The sequence below is a fragment of the Macaca nemestrina genome, chromosome 13, assembly GCF_043159975.1.
Source record: "Macaca nemestrina isolate mMacNem1 chromosome 13, mMacNem.hap1, whole genome shotgun sequence".
Classification (NCBI taxonomy): Eukaryota; Metazoa; Chordata; class Mammalia; order Primates; family Cercopithecidae; genus Macaca; species Macaca nemestrina.
The window spans coordinates 26,770,837-26,792,782 of NC_092137.1; the positions used below are offsets into that span (position 1 = coordinate 26,770,837).

At 44.6% G+C, this 21,946-nt stretch overlaps 1 protein-coding gene across 2 annotated transcripts; it reads left to right on the forward strand.

Moving 5' to 3' along the window:
* The first annotated feature begins 1,119 nt into the window (after window positions 1–1,119).
* On the forward strand, window positions 1,120–16,117 carry LOC105479777 (centromere protein A). Of its 2 annotated transcripts, XR_986071.3 has the most exons (6): window positions 1,120–1,377; window positions 6,880–6,989; window positions 7,505–7,582; window positions 7,897–8,078; window positions 8,517–8,598; window positions 15,757–16,117. XR_986071.3 is itself a non-coding variant. In XM_011738031.2 (5 exons), exons 1-4 carry the CDS (start codon window positions 1,284–1,286, stop codon window positions 8,029–8,031), a joined length of 417 nt encoding a protein of 138 aa, XP_011736333.1. In that variant the 5' UTR covers window positions 1,120–1,283; the 3' UTR covers window positions 8,032–8,078; window positions 8,517–9,304. The 2 variants fall into 2 exon arrangements, 1 of the variants encoding a protein (XP_011736333.1); XM_011738031.2 differs by lacking the exon at window positions 15,757–16,117 and having other exon boundaries at window positions 8,517–9,304.
* Window positions 16,118–21,946: the final 5,829 nt, after the last annotated feature.

Below are 21,946 nucleotides of genomic sequence, written 5' to 3' on the forward strand. Positions count from 1 at the left end.
GCCTTATTTCACTTAGCATAACGTCCTCAAGGTTCATCTATGTTGCAGCAGGTGTCAGAATTCCCATTGTGGTATACGCCCCATTTTGTTTATCCATACATCTGTTGATGGGCATTCAGGCTGTTTCTGCCTTCAGGCTGTTGTGAAGAATGCCGCTATCAACACGGGTGTGAGAATATCTGTTCAAGTCCCTGGCTATATTTAAATTCTTTTGGATATTTAGCCAGAAGTGGAATTACTGGATCATCTGGTAATTCTATTTTTGATTTTTTGAGGAACCACCAATACTATTTTTCACAGCAGCCGCAGCATTTTACACTCCCACCAGCAATGCACAAGGGTTCCATGAAATCACTAATTTTATAACTAACTTTTTTCCTGATTACATGTTCACTGTACTACATTTAGAAAATGCAAGAAATAAAATTTAGAAAATTAAAATTCTCCTTACTCTACATACTGGGACAGGACTTGAATTTTTATTATCCCCAACAAAGGGAAGAGAGCGTTTTTCTGGGACGATTGCCTTGCTATAGTGCCGAGGCCTGCCCTGCCGGAACCCAAGCTCCGCCGATCCCGCCGTCCCCGCGACCCCAAGGATCAGCAGTTGAAGTTCACGCAGTTGAACTGGCTTCTGAGTGTATTTGTGGATAATTCCTGGAAGGGTCGCAGACACGACATGGGGTTGTCACATTCTCTGTGGGTCTGTTTCCTCGTCTTTAAAAGCCGTCTCTGCGTTGCTAGGGCAAAGCATAAAATGTTTAAGGAAAGTGACTTGTCTAGAAAAGCACGTGCTACAAACACACCATCTACGTTCCGAACTGAGCTTCGGTGTTTTGACTGGAGGGCATCTGAGGACGTCAGTACGGTCCCGCAAACACCAGCACCCTGATTGGCAAGCAGGGGGCAGGAGAATTTCCCGCCCCCTCTTACTTCTTTAGGTGTCTATTGGTTGATTTTACCATCAGTCGCCCCTATCCTCCTATCATCGCCGCTATTTGTTCATACTCTCATTGGCCCTACCTGCAGTCGCTCTACGTAAGGGGCGTTCCAGAGTCAGCCACTGGAAGTCGCTGGATTCGGGTTTTAAAAAACGCCGGCGGTGAAGTGGGCGGAGCGAGCGATTTGAACGCGAGCGGCGCGGACTGTGGCCAAGCACCGGCTCCTGTGAGGCTCGCGGCCCAGCGTTCTCTGGGCTCCCCAGAAGCCAGCCTTTCGCCCCCGGACCCGGCCGCCCGAGCAGGAGCCGTGGGGCCGGGCGCCGGCACCCTCCGCGGCGTGACATGGGCCCGCGCCGCCGGAGCCGCAAGCCCGAGGCCCCGAGAAGGCGCAGCCCGAGCCCGACCCCCGGCCCCTCCCGGCGGGGCCCCTCCTTAGGTAACTGGCCGCGGCCCATCTCGTAGAGGAGAAAACCGAGGCTCGCAGGCGGAGCCCGGATCTCCCGAATCCCGATCCCGTGGCCTTCCCTGCTGGGGGACAACGCGGTTCCGCCGTCTGGCATCCGCTCCGGGCACGGGCGGTGGCAGCCCTGCGAGGGACTGGAGCAAGCGGTTCCGAAAGCGGGAAGGGACCGGCGCAGCCACTTGGCTCCTAACGCCGTCTTCTTGTTAGGACTAGCGGTTACCCAGCGCCCACCGCCAACCAGGCATTGCGTCCCACTGTTCGTGCGTTATCTCAGCTTCATATCGTGCCCATTTTACAGCTAATGAGAAAGCCAAGGCACAAGCCAGGGAGCTTGAGCAGAGTCACACAACTTGTTCTGGCGGACACGGGATTTCCAATCCTCTGTGTTTGTGCATTTTTAGATTGCACAAGTATTGACTGCTTTCGGTGACGATTTCAAACAGGAGTCCTCTTAGGAGGTGTCTTTCAGGTTTTTTTTCCCCTTCCGGGACAGGCTGTTAGGCCTCGAACCGAGGCCTTCTGCGCTGCTCACGCTGTTGCGTTCCAGAGCTTGTGTCCGGGGAAAGAGGGGCCAAAGTCTGTGTCTTCATTGTCTGTGTGGTAGGCTGGTGGATGGGAGACCCAAGGCAGGAGGAGGCAGATGCCTGTGTGGTACACGGTGGCAACAGCTGCTTTACTTATCTCTTAACTCTTGCTGCATAGCTAGGAAGAAGATGGGAAGTGTATTGTAGAGTTTGTCTGTTTCATTGTTTTTTGTAGAGACTCGGTCTCCCTATGTTACCCAGGCTCGTCTCAAACTCCTGGTGATCCTCAAGTGATCCTCCTGCCTGGGCCTCCCAAAGTGCTGGGATTACAGGCATGAGCCACTGTGCCTATAGGCTTTTTGTTTTTTTGTGTTTTTTTGAGACCTGTCGCCCAGGCTGGAGTGCAGTGATGCCATCAGGGCTCACTGCAGCCTCAACTTCCCAGGCTCAGGTGATTCTCCCACCTCAGCTTCCCGAGTAGCTGAAACTACAGGCATATGCCACCATGCCGGCTAATTTTTTGTATTTTTAGTAGAGATGGGGTTTTGCCATGTTGCCTAGGCTGGAGTAGGTTGTTTCTAGATGTTGCTGTTGCGGATGGGATTTTTTTTCTTTCCCAAAACACAAGCATTTAACCTTTGCATCCAGCCAACTTGCTGACTTCTCGTTCATCCTAGTCTCTTTTAGTTGCTTCAATTGAAATTTTTAAGTAGACTATTATGTCATCTGCACATAACTTTAGAATCTTTCATTTTCATCTCTAAACATTTTATTTCTTATTGTATGGTATTAGTAAGGCCCTGAGACTCACTAAGAGTGGTGTTTTGGCCATCTTTGTCTTATTTGTAATTTTAACAGGAATATGAAGTATGATGTTTGCTGTTGCTTTCCAAGGTAGAAGCATCCTTCTACTCCTGATCAAATGGAAAGTTTATCTCAAATGGGCAGTCAACACTTCTTGGCAGTCCTACCACCTTTGTCTGGTATTCTTTCTTCAGTTTTAGAGACGGAGTCTCACTCTGTCGTCCAGGCTGTAGTGCAGTGGTGCTATCTTGGCTCATTGCGGCCTTGACCTCCTGGGCTCATGCAATCCTCTTGCTTCAGCCTCCCGAATAGCTAGGATGACATGTGCACCACCATGCTTGACTATTTTTAAAGCTTTTTTGTAGAGACAAATTGTTTTGTCTCTACAAAGAAAAGCCATCGTGCCTGCCCTTTGTCTGGAATTCTTGCTTTTCCATTCTCCCCATGACTATTTCATACCTTTTTCTCCTTCCTCGACTTCCTACAGCTCCATTCCCCCTACTCTTAGCCAATGATGGCCTTGACTAGGTGTCCCCCTTCCTATCAAAGCTCTTCCTCCTTCTACATGGGGTCTTGGTCATATCCTTCTTTCACCTACAAAGGAGCTTTCTACCTGTGCTTAGATAAATCCAGACACTTAACACTGGCATTGGCACATGTGCTCTAGTATTTATGATCTTTTTTTTTTTTTTTTTTTTTTTTTTTTTTTTTTTTTTGAGGCAGAGTTTCCCTCTTGTTGCCCAGTCTAGAGAGCAAAGGTGATCTCGGCTTACCGCAACCTCCACATCTTGGGTTCAAGTGATTCTCCTGCCTCAGCCTTCCGAGTAGCTAGAATTACAGGCATGCGCCACCACATCTGGCTAATTTTGTATTTTTAGTAGAGATGGGGTTTCACCATGTTGGTCAGGCTGGTCTCCAACTGCCAACCTCAAGTGATCCGCCTGCCTTGGCCTCCCAGAGTGCTGGGATTACAGGTGTGAGCCACCGCTCCCAACCATATTTATGATCTTAAGAGAAAGGGCAGGGGTGTTTCCTTGACCCCACATTCTCACTTCCCTATACCTCCCATTTCTCTCTATTTACCTTCATAGCTCTCCTTTTAAAATAGCCAGACTTGTTAGGTCCACATACATTGCGTCTGATTCCTCACTTCCTAGTGACCCTACAACCCACTCCAATCTGACTCCCCACAACCAGTATCCCACTTCTAATTTGCTTGAACTACTCCTGTCAGGGTCACCAGCACCTTTTGTAGTGCCAAATCCAGTAGGCGGGTCTGTGTTCTTACTGTGTCTCAGAAGCATTTGATGCAGTGGGCCTCTTTCTCCTTGAAGCATTCTGTTCCCTTGGCTTCCATGCCACTGTGCACTCTGGCAGTTCTGCTTAGTGTTCTTTACTGCTTGTGCTGCCTCCCTCCGCTCCTTGATGTTGGACTTCCTTGACATTCTTTTCCTTTCTACCCCCTCCCTAGATGGTCTCATCTCCTCAGTGGCTCAAAATCCCACCGAGATTTACATTGACAGCTCTCAAATTTATGTATACCTGGATCTCTCCTCTAACCCCAGATACCTATATCTAACTGCCTTTCTATCTGAAGGCTCGTGGTTATGTTAAACTTAACACACCCAGAACTGAACTTCTGGTTACTCCCCTCCAGCCCCTTCATCCTCAGTTTGCCCATTTCAGTAAATGGCACAACTACCCACCCAGTTTTTCAAACCACAAGCCTGGGAGACCACCATCTCCAATACAAATGCAAGTCCAGATAATTCTACTTCCAAACTGCTCCTTAATCACTCCATTTTCACCATCTCTGCTCCCACTACCCTAGTCCAAGCCACCAGCGTCTCTCAAGAGCAACTGTGAGAGCCCCCTAATCAGCTGCTAATCCACTTCCACTCTGTCCCTTTCCACTTCTTTCCTTACACAGCAGCTGGAGTGACCTTCAACATCTCTATTCTGCTTAAAACTCTTCCCTGGCTTCTTCTTACGTTAGGATTAAATTCCATCTCTTCATGTTGGCATTTCAAGACCCAACTACTAAATTTTTGATCCCAGTTCTTTTCCATGATCTCTCTAATTGGTTACTTTTCAGAACCACTTGTCCTTGGTTCATGGATTTCATATCTCTGTTACCTCTCTGAGATTGTTATCCATTTTTCTCTCGAGGTTTCTATCTCTTTTCTCTATTAACTCAATTTCGTCTGGTATTGGTTATTTTGTTTGTTGAGTTTGGTTCCTTTCTTTCATGGTATTGGCCTTCTTAAATTGTTGGGTGATCTTTAGTTGTGTTCATCTTCACATTTTCTGTGAATGCTATGTCTTGTTTATTTTTTTATTTTATTTATTTATTTTTGTTTGTGACGGAGTCTTGCTCTTGTTGCCCAGGCTGGAGTACAACGATGCAAGCTCAGCCCACTGCAGCCTCCACCTCCTGGGTTCAAGCGATTCTCCTGCCTCAGCCTTCCAAGTAGCTGGGATTACAGGTGCCCGCCACCCCGCCCAGCTAATTTTTGTATTTTTAGTAGAGATGGGTTTCTCCATGTTAGTCAGGCTGGTCTCGAACTCCTGACCTCAGGTGATTCACCCACCTTGGCCTTCCAAAGTGCTGGATTACAGGCATGAGCCACCGCACCCAGCCCTATGTCTGTTTATTAAAGACTGCCTCCAGTGACTGGATTGCCAACTGGTGGTGGGGAGGGAGGGAGGTGTCAGTAGCTCGTCTCCTGGGTATGGGTCCTCCCTCTTTTAAATGTCACCAGTCTCCTGGACACTGCCCTGTTTCATTGGCTTATGTTCCCTAGCCTCACCCAGGGATGATCTTCTCTGCCGGCTGCCTGGCACAGGCCGTCTCTGGATTGTCTCACCTTCCCCACTTGCTCTTGCAGCTCTTCTAACACTTTGTGATTAGTTTATTGTATTAAATGCCTTCTGTTGAACTTGGTGTAGAGTCTCTTTCCTTGGCTGGATCTTGAATAACATTTCTGAAACAATTTTATCCTTCAAAATGTTATTTTTGTATTTTGTTTGTTTGTTCAACTTATCGGAGGTTCACTCATCTTGGTCCTTGGTTGTAATTATGGAGCAACTGTGCTGTTTTTTCTTTAACTTTCATTTTCACTAACTTATTATCTAATATTTCTTTTGTTCTATCTTGTTGTGGTTTACTTTAATAACTCTCTAATACTTAATTTGAATGCTTAGCTCAGATATCTTTTAATGTTCTTGTTTTCTAATAGGTACACTTTAAGGCTATGCATTTTCCTCTAGTGCTATTTTGGCTGTATCTCATAGATTTTGGGGTATGGGCTTTTTATTGTTATTCATTTCTAAATAGTCTAATTTCAATTAAGTTTCCTCTTCAACACAGGGTTAGAAGAAACTGGTTTTTATATTCATGAGTTTTTAATTTCTGATTAGAGAATTTGACTTTTTTGATTTCTATTTTTGGGAATATTTTTAAGGTTATTTTCTTTTTTGTTCTTGTTGGAACCAGGATTTGAGCCAAAGACTCTGACTCCACAGCCCAGGTGCCTGACACTGGCACTGAGTTAGGCCATTCCTTACACAGGTCTCAGCTTGGCCACTAATGAGGGCTGACCAACTGTCTTCGCCTCGCTGGGCCTCAGGATAATCAAGACAAGAGAATTATACTAGTCCTTCAGATTCTTTCCAGCTGTAAAAAACAAATAAGAAATCGAAAAACAAAATAATTGAGCTTCCAATCTAGGTGAGAAAGATCTAAGACTTGTACAAAGTCCTGCAAAGCCCAGAGGAGGACGGTCACCCATCTGCTTGGAAGGGATCAGGATTCGGGAAAGGCTTCGTGGAAGAATTAGCATTTAAAATCAAATGCAGAGGATCATTCACTCATTCATTTAACAAAATATTTATTTAGCACCTATTTGCCGTTTTCTAGTTGCTGAAGATAGCAGCAAAATAACTATATATCAGGTTGATGCAAAAGTAATTGTGGTTTTTGCCATAACTGCAATGACTTTTGCACCAACCTAATAAAAAGACAAAAATCCCTGCTCTGTGGAGTGTAGGCACATAGATATAGTTTAGTGATTTGACAGCTTACCTGACTCAGCCAAGCTGTGAGGCATCACCTATTTTCCACTGAACTTACCTTTCTTTTGCTCAGGCCCTTCCTCCCGTCAACATGGTCGGCGGAGACAAGCTTGGCTAAAGGAGATCCGAAAGCTTCAGAAGAGCACACACCTCTTGATAAGGAAGTACCCCTTCAGCCGCCTGGTGAGCTCTGGGAGCTTCCCACCAACCCCTATACCACCCTCCTTTTTAAAATTTTCCCAGATATTAGGGACCCTACTGTCTCTTACCTAAATGACCAAGGGGTCTCTTCTGTAACCTGGTAGGGGAATCTTTTCTGAAAACATGAGCCCTCCAAGAGCACCTTGTACTTCTTTATGGAATTGATTTCTAACCCCTACTACCTTTTTAAAACTGTAGTTTTTGACTATATAAATAGGAACTCTCTCATTTGTCCACCCTTGGATCCCTTTTGCTATCCTGGGAGATTGCTTCCCATCACCCAGTTACTGGTGATTTCCCCATCACCAGTAAGAGATCCGCCAGTTCCTAAGCTCCCAGGAGTCAACACCTGCTCCTAATTGGGTCCTAAGATTAAGGGCCAGGAAAACATAATGGAAAGGGGGATTCACTGGAACTCATGGAGAGCATCATTGTCCCTTGAATCTCTCTTCTGTTACTCCCTACTCCTACTCCTCCCCATCCCCACTCCTTCACAGGCAAGAGAAATATGTGTTAAATTCACTCGTGGTGTGGACTTCAATTGGCAAGCCCAGGCCCTATTGGCCCTACAAGAGGTAAGAAGGCACCAAGGCACAATTGGGTGAGGGCTGAGTGGGAGAAAGAGGCAGCCTAGAATTCTCCAAGGCTGACTGGAGTGTCACATGCTGAATCTGACCTCCTGGAAAAGAACAACAAGGTAGCCCCTGAGGGTTTGGAGGTTGGATTCTGTGTGGTGACAGCAGAATTCCCTGGCAAAGTTCGGTCTCATTCTGTGAACAGTTTCCTACAGTCCTTTGTGCCCTCAGAGATTAAGTTTAGCGGGTCTGCAAGAAAAAGCAGCCTATGCCCCTTCATCTGTGTCCATCTTTTTTTCTCTTTCTGTCTCCAGGCAGCAGAAGCATTTCTAGTTCATCTCTTTGAAGACGCCTATCTCCTCGCCTTACATGCCGGCCGAGTTACTCTCTTCCCAAAGGATGTGCAACTGGCCCGGAGGATCCGGGGCATTGAGGCGGGACTCGGCTGAGCTCCTGCGCCCAGTGTTTCTGTCAGTCTTTCCTGCTCAGCCAGGGGGTAAGCGCACCCGCTTTCTCATGACTGGGGCTGGAATTTCTCAAGGAATTTCCTTTCTCCATCCTTAGTCCCTTGCCACCTCACCTTCCCTTTGTTCTCTAGTAAAGGTTTGATCTAGTTTTGACTGTCTGGGACTATGTGGCTTGTGCCCTTTTGTACAATGTTAGATAAAAGATATCCTTCTATTAAATAATGACCAGATGACCCCAATTTCTTTTGGTTGTTATTGTTGTTGTTTTATTTTTATGAAACAGGGTCTCACTCTGTCACCAGTGGTGCCGTCGTGGCTCGCTGCAACTCCTGCCTTGGCCTCCCAAAGTGTTGAGATTATAAGAATCAGATGACCTCATTTTGATTAAGAGAAAACTTTCTCTTTTTTGATTAAGTTTTCTTACTTTTGAAAATGGCTTGTTAGTAAGTGTGCTTCCTTAATTTCAGGGATGATACCAGGGACTCTCTGGAGCCATGATTAGATCCAGTGGACTCTGCGATGCTGTCTGGACTTTGCTGTCTCTGAACAGTATGTGCATGTTGCTTTAAACTTTTTTTTTTTTTTTTTTTTGAGAAGAAGACTGCATGACTTTCCTCTGTAACAGAGGTAATATATGAGACAATCAACACCATTCCAAAGGCCTGAAAATAATTTTCAGATAAAGAGACTCCAAGGTTGACTTTAGTTTGTGAGTTACTCATGTGACTATTTGAGGATTTTGAAAACATCAGATTTGCTGTGGTATGGGAAAAAGGATATGTACTTATTATTTTAGATCTTTCTGTAGTATTTACATTTTTTACTATGTGTACATTTGTACTTCTATTTGACACATAAGGGAAAAAATAAGAGGAGAACACTTTGAGCAGTTGCCTGGAAGGCTGGGTATTTCCAGCATATAGACCTCTGCCCTTCAGAGTAGTCTCACCATTAGTGGCAGCATCAAGTAACTGAGTGGACTGTGCTTGTCAACACATGTGTAGCTTTTCAGAAACTTAATTGGGGATGAATAGAAAATCTGTAAGCTTTGATGTTCTGGTTCCTTCTAGTAAATTCCTGTCAAAGTCAATTCAGAAATTCTAACTTGTAGAATTTAACATTTTACTCTTGTAAATCATAGAAGATGTATCTTATCAGTTCAGGATTTTAAAGTACCATTTCGATGCTTTTACAGGTATTTTCGTAGTGTCTTTGTAGAGAGATAATAAAAATCAAAATAATTATTTAATGAAAATGGACTTACTGTTATAGCATAGAGATTATACTATACTTTTTGTACGTTAACAATAAGTTCTTTGTTTGCAAACAACCACAATTTAAACAAGATAATTAAGGGAGGTGGTTTTGCTTCTGATGGAGTAGAGTATGACCAGATGAAAACCTTGCCCTTCTGTTGTAACTGAAAGCAATTTAAAAGATTTCCAGAGACATGGGAAGTGTCGCCCAAAGATATGAGATCTGTATGTGGTGAAAATGATTAGTGAGGGCAGACTACTAACAATGATGTGTCAGTCAACTGAGGTCAGAGACAGATTAAAGAGATGCACAAAGTTCTATTGTTTAATACTTTTTTTTTTTTCCTGAGACGGAGTCTCTTTCTGTCGCCCAGGCTGGAGTGCAATAGCACGATCTCAGCTCACTGTAACCTCCGCCTCTTGGGTTCAAATGATTCTCCTGTCTCAGCCTCCCCAGTAGCTGGTATTACAGGCATCCACCATCATGCCTGGCTAATTTTTGTATTTTTGTAGAGACAGAGTTTCACCATGTTGGCCAGGCTGGTCTTGAACTCCTGACCTCAAGTGATCCACCCGCCTCAGCCTCCCAAAGTGCTGGGATTACAGGCGTGAGCCACCACACCCAGCCTGTTTAATAAATTTTAAGCCTTTGGAAAAACCTCTTCCTGTTTGACATCAGCTTATTTTTATGCAGGCATTCGAATAAAGCTTATCTAGTCACAAATATATTTAATGTTCTTGTCAATGTCGTTAGTTAAAAGAGTATAATCTTCCTCTAGTTTTCGTTAAATTGACACTTCTCAGCTCTCTTGAAATTGTACTAACCAGTATATTGCTGCAATACATGTACATCACGTTCAAATGCCAGGCAGGAACCGGGCTCTCAGCACCACATGGTATTTATATGATAACATGAGAGTAAGTGGTTTACATCATGATATTGTTACATAATATTGTTACAATTTACTATAAATTTTGAGCACTTATGATGTTGTTGGGTTTTTTGTTTTCTGTTTTTCCCAGATGGAGTCTTGCTCTGTCACCCAGGCTAGAGTGCGGTGGCATGATCTTGGCTCATTCAACCTCCACCTCCTGGGTTCAAGCAATTCTCCTGCCTCAGCCTCCCTAGTAGCTGGGATTATAGGCCCACGCCACCACACCCAGCTAATTTTTGTATTTTTAGTAGAGATTGGGTTTCACCATGTTGGCCAGGCTGGTCTCGAACTCCTGACCTCGTAATACACCCACCTCAGCCTCCCAAAGTGCTGGGACTACAGGCGTGAGCCACCATGCCTGGCCGGGTTTTTGTTTTATGTATTTTTTAATTTCTTTTTTTAATTTTTAATTTAATTTTATTTTTTGTAGGGGCAAGGCTTTGCCACGTTGCCTAAGCCGGTTTTGAACTCCTGAGCTCAAGCAATCTGCCTGACTTGGTCTCCCAGAGTGCTGGGATTACAGGTGTGAGCCACCACTCCTGGCCATATTTATTTTTGAGAGAAAGGGGGGTCTCGCTCTATCACCCAGGCTGGAATGCAGTGAAGCAATCATAGCTCGTTGCAGCCTCAAACTCCTGGGCTCAAGCAATACTCCCACCTCGGCCTCCCAAGTATTTTGAACTATAGATGCTTGCTGCCATGCCCTTGTTTTATTTTTTTATTTTGTTTTTCCCTACTTTCAGGGTGATTTCATCAACATTCTTTTCTAACCTTTCAATTGAATTTTTTATTTCTGATTTCACGTTTTTAATATCCAATTAACTCCTTATTTTGGGAATGTAACTTTTTTGTAGTATTCCAATCAGTCAGCATTCACTTAAAAAAAAAAAAAAAATAACTCCAGATATTTCAAGCAAAAAGGGATTTGGTGGAAGGGGTTGGCTATAGTAATGTCAGGAAGGCTGGATGAGCCAAAGAGAAGAGGATGCTGCCCATAGATCAGGAAGCTCCCAGTGCCCACCCCCACTGCTGCTCTGCTGGAAGCACAGCCCTGCCATCATCGCATTGAACTGTACCACTGCCACTGAACAAAGTCAGGATCCCCTACTGTGACCATTGTATCATGCCCGGCTGACTCTGCAATATCATTTTGATGTGTCTTCAGTATGGATTTCTTTTTTTTTTTTTTTTTTGAGTCAGAGACTCACTCTGTCACCCAGGGTGGAGTGCAGTGGCGTGATCTCCAACTTTCTCAGTTTTCTTTGATAGGAGAGTGGTCCAAATGACCTTTTCTGCCATTACTGGAAGTTGAAGTTTGATGTGTCTCTTAATTTTCTCATACTCATCATTACTTTAGTATGTACTTATTGCCATTAAAATAAAACAAAAATAACTTAAATTTATTCAACATCAAACATAACACATGCTGTCATATATAACAATCAAGACTCTCAATTGCAAGTTTGGGAACCCCAACTCAAACTGACTTAAGAGGAGAAGGTTCACGTAAATGAAAAGCCCAGAGACATTTCTGGTTTCACTACAGTCAAATCGAAGAGCTGTAACAAAGTCATGAGATTTGGTCTCTCCATCCTTTTCTGCTTCTGTTGGTATCACTTTCAGGCAGGTCTTCAGAACCTGTGAATTTGGCATGTCATGTGGCAAAGGGGAATTAAGAGTGCTAATCAGCTGACATTAAAATAGGGAGATTTTAGAAGAAAAAAAGGACAAAGCAAAAAATGGGGAGAGTACCTTGAAATTTTGGGAGGGCCCAATGTAATCACAGGTGCCATTAAAAATGGAAGAGGGAGAGAGAGGCGTGTTAGAGATAGGAGTGGGGGAATGGTCAGGCACATGCAACATTGCTGGCATTGAAGATGGAGGGAGAGATCACAGACTGATGAGTCTAGGTGGCCTCTAGCAGCGAAGAGGCAAGGAAGCGGATTTTCTTCTAGAACCTCCAGAAAGGAAAACAGGCCTGCCCATACCTTGATTTTTAGCCCAGCAAAACTTGTGTCAGACTGCTAAACTACAGAACTGTAAGAATAAATTTGTGTTTTAACTAAACCACTAAGTTGTTGCTAATTTGTTACAGCAGCAATAGGAAACTAATACAAGTGGTTTCCCAAGGAAATTTGAGGCTTCTTAACAGGTAAAAGAGAATGTAGACAGGGCAGACAAAAATAACAGATGTCTACTATACCACATACGGTGTTATGGTAGACATTGGTTTTCATCCACAGTTCCAGGCTTATAACTCCCATAGCCCCTGTTAGTTCTTTTGTTGTAATATTGGGTGTGTGTTAGGCCTCGGGAAACAGAATCTCTCCTTCTCCTGCCCTCCTTTCACCTGCCCCAAGGCAGGACTCTGATCTTTTTCAGGCTTTCAGATTGTGGGTCTTAAGATCCTCCCCAGAGAGGTTCTCCCTATATCCTGGGGGAAGGAATGCTGAGGTCTTGAAGCTTCCATAAAAACCCATGAGGACGGTTCAGGGAGCTTCCTGATACCTGGACGCGGGGAGATTCCTGGAGGGTGGCGCCCCCCACCCCCTCACCCACGGAGGGCTTGGAAGCTCTGTGTCCATTCCCCCATACCTCACCCCACATGTCTCTTCATCTAATTCCTTTTTTGTTGTTTTTTTCATGCATTTTTTTAATTTTTAATTTTTAATTTTTTTTTTTGAGATGGAATCTCACTCTGTCGCCCAGGCTGGAGTGCAGTGGCACAATCTTGGCTCACTGCAACCTCCGCCTCCCAAGTAGCTGGGATTACAGGCAAGGGCCACCACACCTGGCTGCTAATAAACTGGTAAATGTGTTTCCATGAGTTCTGTGAGCCACTCCACCAAATTAATTAAACTCAAAGAGGGGGTCACGGGAACCCCAACTTGAAGCCAGTCAGTTCCAGAGGCCTGGACTTGTGACCGGTGTTTGGGGGGTGGGCAGTCTTGGGGACTGAACCCTCCACCTGTGGGATCTGACACCATCTCTGGGTAGACAGTGTCAGAAATGAATTAAAGGACACCCGGCTGGTGTCCACTGCTTGGTGTGTGGGGAAACCACCCCCAACATTTGGTCACAGAAATCTTCTGCATTGATGATTGTTGTGCTGTGAGAATGAGGAAAAGCATGGTTAGAGTTCTCCCTACACACCATGTGAAGCACTGTGTCACAATTACACATTTTTAAAAGCCAAATGGCACCTACATTTTTTTTTGTTTTTGCCATTACTTTCAGTGGCAACAACCACAATTACTTTTGCACCAACCTAATAATATACTTTGAGCAGCATTAGAGTTTTATTTTATTTTATATAGTTTGGATTTATTTTAGTGCTGTTTACAGGGACTGAAAAGCTCCATTCTTTTTAAACGATTTTCTAATTAAAGTATAACATACATACCAAAAATCCAAATGTATACAGATTATAATTTTATAGCTCAATTAGTTTTCACAAACTAAAACTAATGCATCCCAGAAGCCTGCCCCATTCTAGTCAATACTTACTTTGCCGAGGATAATTGTTATCCCAACGTTTTTTGTTTTTTTTTTTTTTAGATGGAGTTTTGCTCTTGTCGCCCAGGCTGGGGGGGGTGCATGGCCCAGGCTGGGGTGCAGTGGCATGATCTCAGCTCACTGCAACCTCTGCCTCCCGGGTTCAAGTGATTCTTCTGCTTCAGCCTCCTGAGTAGCTGGGATTGCAGGCACCCACCACCATGTCTGGCTAATTTTCGTATTTTTACTAGAGACAGGATTTCACCATGTTGGCCAGGCTGGTCTCAAACTCCTGACCTCAGGCAATCTACCTGCCTGGCCTCCCAGAGTGCTGGGATTGCAGGTGTGAGCCACTGCACCCAGCCTGTCCTGACTTTTAATACCATAGATTTGTTTTGATTGTTGTAGTAAGTGGAATTATAGAGCATATATTCTTTTGTGTTTTTCAGTCAACATGTTTGTGAAATTTATATTTTCTCATGTGTTTATAGGTGTTAATTATTACTGCTGCATAGGGTTTCATTGTGTGAATATGCCTAAATATTTTTTTTTTTATAGTGAAAGCAAGTTTATTAAGAAAGTGAAGGAATAAAGAATAGCTACTATGTAGGCAGAGCAGCCTATGCCTAAATTTGTATATTTCCATTCCATTGAACATTTGGATAGTTTCAAGCTTGGGGATTACAAATATTGGCTATTGACTTTTGCCTCAAAAACAAACAAAAAAAAGAGACTTGGAGATGCATTATTTTGGGGGGTTGTTTGTTTGAGACAGGGTCTTGTGTGATCACACTTCACTGCAGCCTCAACCTCCCCAGGCTCAGGTGATTCTCCCACCTCAGCTTCCCTAGTAGCTGGGACTACAGGAGCATGCCACCACAACTGGCTAATTTTTTTTTTTTTTTTTTTTTTTGAGACAGAGTCTCACTCTGTCACCAGGCTGGAGTACAGTGGTGCGATCTCGGCTCACTGCAACCTCCACCTTCTAGGTTCAAGCAATTCTCGTGCCTCAGCCTCTCGAGTAGCTGGGATTACAGGCACACACCACCACATCCAGCTAATTTTTGCATTTTTAGTAGAGACGGGGTTTCACCATGTTGACCAGGATGGTCTTGATCTCCTGACCTCATGATCTGCCTGCCTCGGCCTCCCAAAGTGCTAGGATTACAGGCGTGAACCACTGCGCCTGGCCATTTTTGTATTTATTTTAGTGGAGATGGGGTTTCTCCATGTTGCCCAGACTGGTCTCAAACTCCTGGGCTCAAGCAATCCACTCTCCTCAGCCTCCCTCAGTGCTGGGATTTCAGGTATGAGCCATTGCACCCAGCCTGAGAGGCAGTTCTTTGTAAAGTTTTTATAAATGTTCTGAATGTGTGAAGGAAATTAATTTACAATGCACAAATATATATATATATATATATATATATATATATTTGTGTGTGTGTGTGTGTGTGTGTGTATTTAAAAATTCCGACTGAGCACCTCTAATCCTAGCACTTTGGAAGGCTGAGGCAGGAGGATTGCTTGAGGTCAGGATTTTGAGATAAGACCAGCCTGGGCAACAGTGAGCCCCTGTCTCTATTTTTCTTTTTTTTTTCTTTTTTTGAGACAGAGTCTTGCTCTGTCACCCAGGCTGGAGGGAAGTGGCATGATCTCAGCTCACTACAACCTCCAACTCCCAAGTTCAAGCGATCCTCCTGCCTCAGCCTCCCGGACCCTGTCTGTTTTTTTTTTTTTTTTAATAAATAAATAAAAATTTTGTGTAACTTTGTAAATCTGGGTTTTGTGCACTTTTCTGAGAGGAGCCATGATTTCCTTGAGATCTTCAAGTCCACCCTCCATAGATGGTTATGAACCCCCTTTCTAAAATTCTATGAGTTATTCTGCCTCTAACCTCACATAAATATTCTCAGTAAGTATATTGCATATTTTTGCATAGATTTTTAAGAAATATGTAACAAGTCATTTGACACATATTTGTTGAATATTTGCCTTAATTGCCTCAATTTTCCATCCCACAGGACATCCCTCCACTTGAGTGACAGAGTAATAATAATGCCTTACATTGATACAGCTTTTCAATGTATAATGCTCTTTCAGCACTGATCTGATGCTCTCAACTGCAGACAACACGTCACTTATATAAGAGAGATTTAGAGCTCCCAAGACATTGAGTGGATTAAAAAACCAAATTCATCTTGAAGGAGCAGCCGAAGCATTTGAATTGAGAATTTCTCCCCTCCCTTCCTGGCACTGGGCCAATATTACTACACCACGTTACAGCAGAGGGGTACAAGTAGATTCCTAATTGTTTCTACCATCAGTTTAACCTCCCTGCTTTTGTGCAATGTCTTATTACAAACCTCCAAATCCATGGCCCCTGCATGCTGTTTAGAGAAGCCTATTTGTCTGCTCTGTATTTACCAGCAGCCTGCGTGACTCACTTGGCCTGGCCCACCAAATCCAGGCAGCCCCAAATCATCCTTGTTTCTCCCCAAAAATACTCATCCTCTCCCAAGCCCCAGCCAGCATCCTTCAAACACCAGTGGGACTCGGCACATCTTCAGCTGCTTCACTTTGCTGATCACTTTTTTAAAAGTCAGTTATAAAAAGTGGCATAGGCTGTGGGGAGAGCCTGCTTGAGTTGCGCACATCCACGAGAACTCTACAGGGCTGTGGTCCTGGGGGGCGAGGCTGTTTCCCTCCATGCTCATGGCAGTGGAGTTTTCTGGAGAGAGGAGTGGGGGAGGACAGCTGAGTCTCGTCCAGCAGTGGGCTGTCTAAGAGGCAGTGATAGGCTCCAAGTGGGGAAAGGAAAGGGCTATGGCAATTTCCAGGATGACACTAGGTCTAGGCACTGGGTCTGAAAGTGCTTCATGGACCTTTTTTTTTTTTTTTTTTTTTTTTTTTGAGACGGAGTCTTCCCCTGTCGCCCAGGCTGGAGTTCAGTGGCGTAATCTCAGCTCACTGCAACCTCCACCTCCCAGGTTCAAATGATTCTCCTGCCTCAGCCTCCCAAGTAGCTGGGACTACAGTCGCCCACCAACACACCCAGCTAATTTTTGTATTTTTAGTAGAGACAGGGTTTCACCATGTTGGCCAGGCTGGTCTTGAACCCCTGACCTCAAGTGATATGACAGCCTCAGCCTCCCAAAGTGCTGGGATTACTGGTGTGAGTCACCGGGCCCAGCCTGTGGACCATTATTTTGTGTGTTAAAGTTACAATGGCCCAAGTAAGGTTTTGGTTTTCGTAGAGTCTTTTATGATAGTTTTTGTTATCAGGCATTTATGCATAAGAACCCTCTCTTCATGGTCTTCTGACTTTGTTTGTTAATTTGTTTTTGTTTTTGTTTTGAGATGGAGTCTTGCTCTGTTGCAGACTGGAATACAGTGGCACGATCTCGGCTCACTGCAACCTCTGCCTCCCAGGTTCAAGTGATTCTCCTGCCTCAGCCTCCCTAGTAGCTGGACTACAGGTGCCCGCCACCATGCCCAGCTAATTTTTGTATTTTTAGTGGAGACAGGGTTTCACCATGTTGGCCAGTCTGGTCTCGAACTCCTGACCTCAGATGATCCACCTGCCTTGGCCTCCCAAAGTGCTGGGATTACAGGCGCGAGCCACCGCACCCTTCCTGTGATCCCTCAGCATTCCCTGTTGCCATACTTGATGTTCAGCTTCAACTTACCATAGAATTTTCATAGAATTTCAGGGTCAAAACATGCCCTTTTTTTTTTTTTTTTTTTTTTTTTTGAGACAGTTTCGCTCTTGTTGCCCAGACTGGAGTGCAATGGCGCAATCTCAGCTCACTGCAACCTCTGCCTCCCGGATTCAAGTGATTCTCCTGCCTCAGCCTCCCGAGTAGTTGGGATTACAGGCATGCACTACCACGCCAGGCTAATTTTGTATTTTTAGTGGAGATGGGATTTCTCCATGTTGGTCAGGCTGGTCTCAAACTCCTGACCTCAGGTGATCCGCCTGCCTCAGCTTCCCAAAGTGCTGGGATTACAGGCGTGAGCCACCGTGCCTGGCCTCAAAACATATCCTAAAAGTCATTTTATGGCCGGGTGCGGTGGCTCACACCTGTAATCCTAGCACTTTGGGAGGCCAAGGCGGGCGGATTACCTGAGGTCAGGAGTTTGAGACCAGCCTGGCCAACATGGTGAAACCCTGTCTCTACTAAAAAAAAAAAAAAATACAAATTTTAGCCGGGCATGGTGGCACATGCCTGTAATCCCAGCTACTCAGGAGGCTGAGGCAGGAGAACTGCTTGAGCCCAGGAGGCGGAGGTTGCAGTGAGCCAAGATCGTGCCACTGCACTCCAGCCTGGCTGACAGAGCAAGACTCTGTCTCAAAAAAAAAAAAAAAAAAATCATTGTACTTGAATGTCTTCTGTAACAGTCAACCTTTATTTGAATACCTTCAGCGATTAAAAAAAAACTCACCAGTCACTCAAGTAATTACGTTTCAGAAAGTTTTAAGTGTTTATTTTATTTATATAGGGAGATATATACATATGTATTATACATAGGGAGATGTATATTAGGTATGTATATTTAAGATACACACACACACATACATATCTCAACTTTGCTTTCCTTTGTCTTAACCTCATTAATTATGCCTTTGGTACCCCAGAGAATAATTTATCTTATTTATTTATTTTTGAGACAGGATCTCACTCTGTTTCCCAGGATGGAGTGCAGTGGCTCAATCTCCGCTCACTGCAACCTTGACCTCCCGGCTTAAACAATCCTCCCGCCTTAGCCCCCGAGTAGCTGGGACCATAGGTGCATGCCACTGCACCCAGTTAATTTTTCTATTTTTTGTAGAGACAGGTTTTCACCATGTTGCCCAGGCTGGTCTTGAACTCCTGGGCTCAAACAATCTACCTGCCTTGGCCTCCTAAAGTGCAGGGATTACAGGCGTGACCCACTGCACCCAGCCACCACATAATTTATCTTCCATGTAACTGAAGAGAGTCATCGGGTCCCCACTGTCTTCCCTGTGTCAACCTGAAAAAACAGAGAGAGGCTGTCTCTAAAATAAAATATTTATTCAGCAATAGAGCATTGCAATGGGAATACACGTGCCACAGTAAACTGCATATTCAGGAAGGGAAGAAAGACAAAGGTTTTTAAAGGAAAAATAAGGAGGATTACATATTGTTTTGAGATAATTATCCTTGGCTACAAGGATCAGTAACAAGGATGGCAGCAGTCTGAGGCTGAACAGGCAGTTGCTGAGCAGATGTCCTTGAAGAATTTTTGTGTGTGTTAAGGTTACAATGGCCCAAGTAAGATTTTGGTTTTTGTAGCATCTTTTATGATAGTTTTTGTTATCAGGCATTTATGCATAAGAACCCTCTCTTCATGGCCTTCTGGCTTTGTTTGTTTATTCGTTTTTGTTTTGTTTTGTTTTTTTGAGACGGAGTCTTACTGTGTTGCAGACTGGAATGCAGTGGCGCACTCTCGGCTCACTGCAACCTCTGCCTCCCAGGTTGAAGTGATTCTCCTGCCTCAGCCTCCCTAGTAGCTGGGACTACAGGCATGTGCCACCATGCCCAGCTAATTTTTGTATTTTTGGTAGAGATGGGTTTTCACCATGTTGGCCAGTCTGGTCTCGAACTCCTGACCTCAGGTAATTCACCTGCCTCGGCCTCCCAAAGTGCTGGGATTGCAGCAGTGAGCCACCGTGCCTAGGCTGTTTGTTTGTTTTTAACACAGTGACTCCATTTTGATTCTGGCAACTTTCACACCTTCCACTGGTGAATCATTCCTACTTCCATATTTGAGTTGGGGTCCCACTCTGTTGCCAGGCTGGAATGCAGTGGTGCAGTCATGGCTCACTGCAGCCTGGAACTCCTAGGCTCAAGGAATTTGATCATCCAGCCTCAACCTCCTGAATAGCTAATACTACAGGCACATGCCACCATGCCCAGCTAATTTCTTTATTCAGGTTTTGCTACGTTGCCCAGACTGGTCTCAAACTCCTGGCCTCAGGCAATCCTCCAGCCTCAGACTCCTGAGTCATTGGGATTACAGGCCCCACTTTCTTCAGTTGTTCTCGTTATTATGTGGTTCAGGGCCTCTCACCCCATGACACAGTTTGACTCATCACTGCCCTTCGTAAAGTAGGTAGTGTGGGAAAAATACATGGAAAGCAATGTTGAATTTTGTATAGTCAAAGTCTTATTCCTTTTTTTGTTTGTTTTTTAAGACAGAGTCTCGCTCTGTTGCCCAGGCTGGAGTGCAGTGGCGCGATCTCTGCTCACTGCAAGCTCCACCTCCTGGGTTCACACTGTTTTTCTGCCTCAGCCTCCTGAGTAGCTGGGACTACAGGCGCCTGCCACCACACCCGGCTAATTTATTTTTTTGTATTTTTAGTAGAGACGGGGTTTCACCGTGTTAGCCAGGATGGTCTCGATCCCCTGACCTCATGATCCACCCGCCTCAACCTCCCAAAGTGCTGGGATTACAGGCGTGAACAACCGCACCCAGCCCAAAGTCTTAATCCTAAGTCTGGGTATTCATATTTATATTAGTCCATTCTCACACTGCTAATAAAGACATACCGGAGACTGGGTGATTTATAAAGGAAAGAGATGTAACTGACTCACAGCTCATCATGGCTAGGGAGGCCTCAGGAAACTTACAATCATGGCAGAAGGGGAAGCAAACACGTCCTTCACGTGGCAGCAGCAAGGATAAGTACTGAGCAAAAGGAGGAAAAGCCCCTTATAAAATCATCAGATCTCGTGACAACTCACCCATTATCATGAGAACAGCAGCATGGGGGTAATGGTCCCCATGATTCAATTACCTCCCACTGGGTCCCTCCCATGACACGTGGTGGGGATTATGGGAATTACAAGATGAGATTTGGGTGGAGACACAGCCAAACCATATCAATCTTCAAAATAAGGAATACTGCCCTACTTTGCAGGGTCAATTTGGGAATTAAGGTAATATACATCCAAGTGCTTGTAAACTAAAAAGAGACGCATGCATACTTTTGCCGGAAGCCAGAGAAGCTGGGGCTTCCACTTGAAGTGGTATTGGCACCTAATGGTGATCCTCTCACACCCAATTTTGGTTTCTGCTACTAAAGTAGGAAGTTTTACTTTCAGAATTGGATGACAGCCAGCCACTCACAATGTTTGGTAGTTTATGATTCCCTGGCATATGTTGTTTGGGAAAAGAGATCTGGACGTTCCACCTGAATGACCTGAACCGCCCCAGAGGCAGTGCTGCTCCTCCAGCTGGTGAGAGCTCTGGGTGGCTGCAACCCACAGTCCCTATCCACCTGTCTGTCCCCAAGGACAGGCACATCTGGCACCAGTGGGTGGTCAAAAGCATCACCCCTAGGATGGGTGCCTAGAGTGGTTTCCTAGGGTTCACTGTAAGAAGGATCCAGGCTGAAAGCTCCCAAAGAGAAGGCAGAAGAGGACCAGAGGCTATGGGACAGGCAGTGGAGATCAACCACAGAGGCTTGGAGGGCCACACCCAGGTCCCCACAGCCTCTCCTTTCCTCCTGGCACAAAGATTGCCCTCTCTGTCTCTCCATTCAAGACTTGCCCCACCTCCCAAATCACCTTCCTGGAGCCTTGAACTGAATAGCATCTTCACTTTCCTCTGGCAAGCACCGCATGCTTGGTGCACGCCAAGCTTGGCACTGGGAAGGAGCAGGACAGATCAATTGCCTCAAAACACATGGTCCTTGATGGGACAGGATACAAGGCAGCCAGCAAAAGGGATTGTTATAATCATGGCAACAACACCAATACCTGTGTGTCTATGGATGAAGAACTTTGCAAAATGCAAACCATCGTGGGGTAGGAAGTGTGATCACAAGGGAACTTCTTTCTTCTTTATAATTTATTGAACATTTATATACATTTTTACCTGTTACATAAACATTATGACTTATTTAATATTTTCTTTTTTTAATTTAAAATAGATAGAGACAGGGTGTCCCGATTTTGCTCAGGCTGGCTTTGAACTCTTGAACTCAAGCGATCCTTCTGCCTTGGCCTCCCAAAGTGCTGGGATTGCAGGTGTGAGTCACTGCACCCAGCCTATTTTCTTTAAAAAAAGAAAAGTTTTTTTTTTTTTTTAATGCTGAAGAAGCAGTTAAGAAGCAAGTAAAAAAAAAAAATTAAAAAATAAAAAATAAGAAAAATAAACTTATAAAAAAAATTTTTTAAGAGACAG

What these genes read in the sequence shown, in the direction of transcription:
- LOC105479777 (XM_011738031.2), top strand. Translation starts at nt 1,284, where the DNA reads ATGGGCCCGCGCCGCCGGAGCCGCAAGCCCGAGGCCCCGAGAAGGCGC. An exon ending in CCGGCGGGGCCCCTCCTTAG is followed by an intron (nt 1,378 to 6,879) that starts GTAACTGGCCGC and finishes TCTTTTGCTCAG; the next exon opens with GCCCTTCCTCCCGTCAACAT. An exon ending in AGTACCCCTTCAGCCGCCTG is followed by an intron (nt 6,990 to 7,504) that starts GTGAGCTCTGGG and finishes ACTCCTTCACAG; the next exon opens with GCAAGAGAAATATGTGTTAA.